This window comes from Charadrius vociferus, unplaced genomic scaffold (assembly GCF_000708025.1).
Source record: "Charadrius vociferus isolate BGI_N301 unplaced genomic scaffold, ASM70802v2 scaffold195, whole genome shotgun sequence".
In the NCBI taxonomy this organism is placed as follows: Eukaryota; Metazoa; Chordata; class Aves; order Charadriiformes; family Charadriidae; genus Charadrius; species Charadrius vociferus.
In genome coordinates this window covers 3,861,610-3,870,225 of record NW_009648539.1, presented here as the reverse complement: position 1 = coordinate 3,870,225, position 8,616 = coordinate 3,861,610, and the positions used below count along the sequence as shown (strand labels likewise).

Sequence of the window (8,616 nt, the reverse complement as noted above, 5' to 3'; positions counted from 1 at the left end):
AGCAGGAATCAGAAGGGAAAATATGAGAAAAACTCGTTAGTCAAGATAAAGACAGTTTAAGAAGGGAAAGGAATTAAAAAAAAAAAAGAGAGAGAGAAAAAAACAAGCAATGTAAAAGCCATCACTCATAACGTCTGACTGACCGGTAGACTGATGTCCAGCTGGTTTCTAAACAGCAGCCACCTTAGAAAAACCAAAACACCCCATGAGCATGATGTCATATGGTAGAGAATATCCCTTTGGCGAATTTGGGTCAACTGTCCTGGCTGTGTCCCCCTGCCAGCCTCTTGCCTCAGACGACACGCTTGAGGACCAGAGTGAGAAGCAGAGAAAGCCTCGACGCTGCACAAGTGCCCTTCAGCAATAGCCAAAACACTGGTGTGTTATCAACACACCCAGCCCAGATCAAGGCTTTATCAAGTTCTTTTCTACCTGGTAGTCATAAAATGTGGTTTAGCTTCTTTCTAATCCTTCAGGGTTTTTTTCCTGTGTTTAGACATGGGAGAGAGCTCTGTGTATCTATGTATTATCTCCTTGCCCCTGTGCCACTGACAAAGCTTCTGCTGATCTTCCCACATTGGCTTGTTTCTGTGGTGAATACGTTTCTCTTTTTGAGGAACCTGACATAAAAAGCATATCTAGATGTCTCTGAGGATCATTTTTCAGTGCAGTACATCCTAGCAAATCTCTGTAGGTGCCTCTGAAACTTCACCCTTAAGCCTCTGCTTTATTATTCTGTATTCTTTTATTCACTACAAGATTTTAAGGGTATGCTATTCCTGCTTGAGATTTTTTTAATGAATAGCATGCAGCCATTTGTAATTGTTTATGTATCTGTCTTTTCAAGACGCCAGTGATCAAAGAGAAGACATTTACATTGGAAACCACATACCTTGTTCAGAAAGCTTCAATGGCTACTGTATACATGGAAAATGTGAATTCATTTACTCCACTCAGAAGGCTTCCTGCCGGTAAGTCCTGCATGCCTAAAAATGTGCTTGAAATTGCTGTAAAGCTTAATCAAAATGCTCTCTAGACATAATTATGGCAAGTATCAGTCTGCAGTTACCAGTGCAGTGGCACAGGAGCCGTATCCCCATGCTGTGGGCAGCTCAGGTAGTTCAGAAGCTGAATCCCTCTGAGGACTGTGGCCTCAGTGTTGTCTCCTTATTTTCAGCTGCCAAATCCTATCTAGAGGAAAAAAAAAAAACAAACCCCAAATGCCTTTGTCTTGCATGGCTTCTCTGTATGACTGCTCTTTCCCCATTGAACTCTCAGTCTGTTCTTACACTGTACATTCTATTGCTCTTGTCATAAACTCTCTCTAGAGCATCAATATCTTATTTGTAGCATTTGTTGCCCTTTTCAAAATAATAGGCTTCATCTAGAGAGTATAAAATTGCAAAATATTCTTTAGCCCACATTTTTTGTCTGTGGTATAATCTAGCAGATCAGTACGCTCAGTATTAAGCCACTCAGTGTTTCCCACGGTATCTGAATGTTCCATTTTATTTCCTTAGCTCCCAGATATTTTTTTCTTTACATTTCAACAACTCAGTTCTGCCTCTTTGTTGTCTTAAAAAAATAAAAATAATTTAATAAGTTGTTTATAGGAAAAGGCCACTTCTTAATAACATGGAGTGCCCTACTTACTAGGAGGTTTCACTCCTGAACTTTTATCTTGCAGGCTTGTACTCTCAAATTAATGTGGCTGAAGATGCTATAACTCTTTGCTTTCCTTTGCTTTGGAAACTTTAGCTGTAAATCCATTAGATGCTATCACATTTTCTCCCCTGATCTTTATCGATCGAGGATATTTAGGGTTTTTCCCACTGCCAAGATTTAAGGGTTTCCAGACTGATGAGGGAGCGGGAAGCCCAAACGGCAGAGCCAGTGTGGTTGTCATCATAAGCTTATATAATTCCTTTTGCCATCCAAGACCCTTTCTTGTCTACTTTCACCTTTCCAATAGGACTTACGTGATTTTTTTTCTTTGGCCAAAACCAAGGGAGCGCAACATGGCTTTGCTCCTCTTGGGATTCTGAGTGCATCACCAATGTCATCTTGACAGACATGAGGCAGCACTATTTGATTACGGTGTTCTTTTGATCTAGAGCTGTGTTTAACATGATTTCTGATGGATTTGTCCTCAAAATATTCAAAGTAGAGGTATTTCAGGGAAAATATTCCTGGCTGAATGAACTTAACTTTTTTTATTTCTCAGAATTTTGTTTCTGGAAGGCACTAATCATATAGTCATTTATTCATTTATGATTCAATTACTATTCAATTGTTTAAATATTTATTATTAATTTAATAATTACTCATAGGCAATGTTTCGATGAATGTAGTTAATGTACTGTCCCTTTAAATTCTATTTTATAATTACATTTACTATTACTACTTTCTATTATTTATTTAAACATCCTGAACAGTATCTCAGCACTGGACCTAACACAACAAACCTCACATGGTTCCTCCAGTCAAGAGTTTCTAACTGTCAGTTCTTAGCCCTAAGTACCAGATTTCCTATAGATTTTTCTTGGCTATTTAAATACTGACGGTCTCGTATTCTATGTGTGTTTCCTACTGGAGCAGAGTTATTAAGGAAACAAATTATTTATATCAGACAGTAATCCTCCATAGTAACCATGTACTTCTACCATAGAAAAGAATTCTACCTCTGGCAAGGAAAATATGGTGATGAATTCTAGGGGCAGATTGTTACTTTCAAATGCTTTGCATTCTCATACGTGTCTAGCATATACATTGTTTAATTTGGTCCTCGTTTCCTGGTAGTGATATATGTGAAGTATCAGATGACATACAAAACTGCAGAAAATATCTGCGCAGAGCAAATTGACTTTTGCTTTCACTGAGGGCAATGAATCTCCTTGCTCATTGTACGGCAGCCCTCCGGGACTGCCAGCAGGCAGGTGGGAGGAAAGTTTTGTAGTAGTCAATTGCATAATATTTCGTTTAGTGGTCTTTGCCCAGCTGGGCTCTGGTCCTTCTCCTGCTGCCGCCCTTGTGCTGTGCAGTTCTGCCCTGTCCTTATGGCAGGCTGCATCAAGGATGCACAGTTCAATCTTTTGCAAAGTAATCCAAACTTCTTTGCACTAGCTCAATTAATTGACGGATCAGCATATTTTGATAAATCCATGCTGACCTGTGTTTATCTTGCTATTGCATTAATGCTACATTATCTAGCTATATATTAATGCAGCAGAATGCTTTAAAATCTCTTCTACTAATTTAAGGTAGCTTGAACTAGTGCCTCGTACTTCATCTCACCAATATAGTTCTTAACACAAGCACTTCTTTGCAGGAATTCAATACTCCTGAATCTCCATTCAGCGTTCCTCAGAAATAATTTCCTGTCAATTCAGTGTTTCTGAGGAAACGCCTTTGAATTACTGGTGCCTCCTCTGCTTTGTTTTGCCTCATATGCTTTAAAGCAGTTCTCACATTGGTCACACATTGACTGTTACCTTCTTTAGTGAAAACAAAAGCAGAGTAACAAATAAAAATTCGGTCATCTTCACTAGCAAGGAGTCCTCTTCCTTATTGTTCTTATGATTACCAATGCGTTCCCTGTCCTCTTCCTTCTTGTATGCTAAGACATGTTTCTCCCGATTCCCTTCCGAGCCATTACTGAGCTTACTTACGGTACATGGGGGCTTTTCTTTAATAATTCCTCTCTTCCTGGAACTTGTTCCATGCCTGAACCAAAACTCCTTACAGAGCAGCTCATGGCTGGAGAAAGGAGAGTCACAAGATTATGAACACATAAACCCCAACTGTGATCCTTGCGTGCAAAGGGGGATTAGGAGTTGCATTAGCAGTTGTAGGAAGGTCTGTGGAGTAATTATTTCATCCCTCCAAACAGAATTAATCCCTACCCTCGCACAAAGCTTTTGGATGGATGAGACCAATTCTGTGTTGCATTCAGGCTTATCTGATCCAGTTTACAAAATGATTGTTTCTCATCCTGTGTATGAGTATTGCTTCTCCAGCTTTCTGCTATAGAGCTGGAGGCCAGTTGTATCATTCTGTTGCCCTTAATGATGCATTTGCATTAGTAGGTTTTAAAGGATAGCTGTGCAAGGAACTTGCTCAGGGATGTAAGTGGTGGGCTTTGATTCTGCAGACTTCAGCTTACTGTCTTGGGTGGCTCTTGCCTTTCCTTGTTGTGCTTCTCTCTTGCCTTGTGACATGAATTCCTCCAGAGTGTGTTTCCACTGCCACCTTTACCACTGGCACATCTCGCATTCCCTGAACACATTAGGGATCAGGAGCAGCCTCTGCTGAGTTTCTCTCTTCTGTCTCCAGCCGTTTATCCCCCACCCCGGCCAATTTTTATGGATTCTTCCATGAACTTTGACTTGAACAGTTGTGGGACATTGGATTTTCTAACCCGACCTTCATCAAATTTCTGTTCGGTGACAAGTCAGGAGGGGGTTTGATGCTGGTCTGGTCCAATAGGTTTTGCAAGGATTCCACTTTTGTGGGCTGCAGCTTGAAAAGGGATCTTCCTTTCCCCCCATTTTTCAAGGTTTTTTTTCCTCTGTGTCGTTCCTGTCCCATATTGGCAGTGCAGCTGAGTGAGCATGCTCGCTTTGTGTTCTTCTTTGTGTTGCATTTAGCCTTGTCTGCTTGTTTCACCTACTTGTTTTATTCTTCCTAAATATGGGCCCAATTTAATAACGACCCCACATATTTCTTTTGCCAAATCAGGGCCTTCACCACACTGGTGTGTTTTCAGGCAGGGCCACTAGTAACCTTATCCAGGAAAGGAAAGCGTATCTGCTCTGTCTCTTCTCTTGCCACAGAAATCCAAACCACTCCCCAACCCAAGTGTTACCACACCTCCACCTTCTCACCAGCTCTTTGTCAGCTGGAGTCACCTTGGACTCCTTACTTCATCAGCAAAATGATTGGGCTGTTGTCGAATTACAGATTCCATGAAATATTCCTTTTCTTTTTCAGGTGTGAATCAGGATATACTGGACAGCACTGTGAAAAGACAGACTTTAGTATTCTTTATGTTGTCCCAAGTAGACAAAAGCTTACGCATGTCCTTATTGCAGCAATAATTGGAGCTGTACAGATTGCCATTATAGTTGCAATTGTCATGTGCATAACAAGGTAGGTAAAGACAAAAAGAGTGGAAAATGACACATTGTATTGATATACTTTTTCTGTGTCTAAATATTTGACAAAAATTTTATGTGTTTTAACATATATCTTAATATACCTACATAAAAAATACCTAATAACTGAAGCAGGAGGATTATGTAAGATCCTATTGCCTTTTTGGTTTGGGTTTTTTTGTTGGTTTTTTTTTTCCCCACAAAACACACATTTGTTTAAACTCACAAACCACCAATAACCACTCTGAATCCCCAGATCAAATACCCAGCAGAACAGATCAGTCTTAAAACATATCCAAAAGGTCAGCTACTGGGTTAGACCTTCACTGGAGTTATTCAAGCGTTGCTGATATCTTATAGAAGCTATGATTCCCCCCTCCCGCACAGTGAAACCAGAGAGGTTGGCAAAATGCTATTCCACTGCAGTACTACTGTAAATAGTGCTACACAGAGAGAGAAGGATCCCTCACACTATATATGTTTGTGAAAATTAATGTGCAGCTAGTCCCGTTATTAGACACTCTCCATGAGGAACCCATTTTATGAATTGTAAAGATGCACAAACATAGACTTCAGGTTTCTGGGTTGTCTCCGATTCTCGCCCTATGTGAAAATTGAGATGAGAGCCATGGATTTTTTTTTATGACAAGAGATTCAGTTTGCTCATCAAGGACTTGAACCCAATGAGGAGTGAGGGCTCTGGGCAAGATTAAGGATGAGTGAGTTAGCTTAGAGTTGCATGAAGCATTTGAGTCCTTCACTTGGGCATCCATGCTACACTTTGCCTTTTCCTCCTCAACTCGTCCTTCACTTTTTCAGCTTCAGTTACATTGGGCCATAAGACTTTCTGCTGCTGCATTCATGCATGGCTTCCCGAGCTCAGTGATGTAGAATGACATCCCCATGAACAAACAATATGGGCGTCCTTCCCTATCTCTCTTGTAAGGTTCAACATAGTGGGTATAAGTACACATATCTAACACCTCCTGCACAGGTGAAAGAGTTACTTGGCTCATGCAGTTGATGTCATCCCTTTTTTTAACTCAACACCCTGCTGGCCAAAGCAGTGGCGTGGAAGGCTGTGGTTCATCAGCCTTCCTCTTTCAGCCTCCCTACGACTGTTCCCCAGCTCACAGTCTCTCGGGAACAGTCTGTTTTGCTCTGTTGTGCATTGCCCACTGTCTGGCGGGCTGAGTAAGTGCCCTCCCATTCAGAATTGTTGGCTTTTGTGAATCCTTTCTTAGTTGTGTGTCCGTCCCCAAGAAAGGGGTCACCTGAGCCACCCCACAGAAAGTCCTGGGTGGGCTCTGTTTCAGCGGCTGCCGCGAGCAGCAGGGCACCTGGAGGTCCACCACTTCAAAAGGCTGATTGATCCAGTCTTACCGTCCACCGGATTTTAAGTATGAAATATGTATAAAGTAAAGCCGATGCAATTATTCACCATGGTATGTGTTTTGCTGGATCAAAGGCTGAAGGATGTAGCACCTTGCTGGTTTGGGTCTGAAGTTCAAGCAGAACTCCCTTCTGAGTGATGTGGGGTGCCACGGACATCCCCAGGTGACAGCCCAGTACCAAACAGCAGGAGCATTCCCCCAGTCAGCACAGCTCAAAGACTCCTTGCTACTGTTAAGTACGGAAATTTAAGTCAATCTGTTATTGCTAGGCTTAATTTTTCGCGGCATATATAAAATCAGTCCTCCTTTTTCTTTCTCTCTCTTTTTTTAACAGAAAATGCCCCAAAAACAATAGAGGACGTCGGCAGAAGCAAAACCTAGGCCATTTTACTTCAGATACATCATCCAGAATGGTTTAACTTAGTGATTTTTATACCTACATTGACCATGTGATGTACATTTTTATTATATCTTTTTTTAAAGAATGGAAATATTTATTTCAGAGGCCTTATTTTTGAACATTTTTAGTGTAACAATGTTGGTCTATATTCTGAAAGCATCAGCTCTAACAGCTATGGACTGTTTTAGTATCTTTACTTTTATGTTTTTGAATACAGTAGTTCATTTTCTGTATCTGTATCACATGGTTATATAATAGACTTGTGCTTTATCCATGGAATGTAATATTTTTGGGAACACAGATTTATTCCACCAATGGTTGTAGATTTTAAAAAAAGAACAACAAACCAACAAAAAAGTCCACATTACCTAGCAAACAAGGCATGAACTAAAGGTAAAAATGTTTACAGCTTACTTTTCTTATGAGAAACTAGAAAACACTGTGTTTAAATACCGTAGATATTTAAATGTTTTTGGAAGTTAGTAACTGATTTTTTAGACACTGCCTATCGCATGAATTGTGAAGCTGTGTGCTGTGTGTAGTTGTAACGTATTTATAAAATGTGTGGACTGGGTCTAAGCACTGCCATCTTCATAAATAATTCCAACAATTTATTTTTAAAGAGGAAAATTATAAATTTCATAATTTGGGAAGTTACCTGGTAGAGCAGATGGCACAGGTGCAAAAGAAGTAGGTCTTGGTAGATTTAGGTATTGTAAAAATTGGTGTTGAATAATTGAACACAAATAATTGGAATAAAGCCTACTTTATCACTGTTAAAGCTGTTTTAATACTTCTTAAATTTTTTAAAGAAAATACATGTTTTAACACCTACAATACGGATTGTATAGTGTTTGTGATTAAAATAAAAAAAATAATAAAAGTGAATGAATTACTAGTGCTCTTGTATAGACTATTTTCAAGAGCTAAAGAAGTCCATCCAAATTAGTCTGCTGGTCATAGTTATATTAATAGACTGTTAGTTGTCGTTTGAGAGATCCCGAGATAAAGTGCGAATAGGATGTGTTCAGCTGTTTTAACATGTAGTTTAGGCTATCAAAGTTTTGCATGTAGGATTTAATAATTTGTTCAATAATAAAAAAAAAAATGCTTTCAACATTTTGAACTGGAAAAGCATGTCACAATACAACGTTTTCACTATATTGCCTCTGGTTTAGTGTGTTTATTTGTTACCCCATGTGGTAATGGCAGCAAGCTGAAGACCTGAAGTTGTTTTGCTGGGAAAAAAACAACCGTGTTCATTTTCCTGACAGCTCTTTGAATTCCCTTGGAGGAAAGCACTCGAGTAACGCGAAAACAAAAGTAGATCGTTAAAAATATGCAAGTTTGCTTTCCTGCTTAATTAGTAAGTTACTTAACTTTCCCGGATTAACACTAATAACTTCATCAGTACAGAAGCGTGACCCTTTAAACGTATGTTCCTTTCCAGACATTGCTTCCTAATTTTAGGGGTTTCATGTTGCTGAAAGTATCCGAACAATCATGTGTGGATATTTTGTAGTCAGAAGTATTTGACCAAGCTCCAGGAGCGGAGTTTCACGCCCTACTTTGAGCATCGCCGGGGCCAGCTGTCGCCCTGGCTCCCTGCAGCAGCGCCAGAATCGTTCTGGCAGGATCACCGAAACTTCGCCTGCTGCCGACCCGGCCG

General features: G+C 40.0%; 1 protein-coding gene across 1 annotated transcript in view; it reads left to right on the top strand.

The window, feature by feature from the left end:
- Positions 1 to 8,110, top strand: part of TMEFF1 (transmembrane protein with EGF-like and two follistatin-like domains 1) — a 70,084-nt gene extending 61,974 nt beyond the window's left edge. Inside the window, exons 9-11 of the mRNA XM_009885914.1 lie at positions 848 to 971; positions 4,990 to 5,148; positions 6,882 to 8,110. Of these exons, the coding sequence (XP_009884216.1) occupies positions 848 to 971; positions 4,990 to 5,148; positions 6,882 to 6,966 (368 nt within the window). The 3' untranslated portion in view covers positions 6,967 to 8,110. The remainder of the gene's footprint in view (positions 1 to 847; positions 972 to 4,989; positions 5,149 to 6,881) is intronic.
- Positions 8,111 to 8,616: the final 506 nt, after the last annotated feature.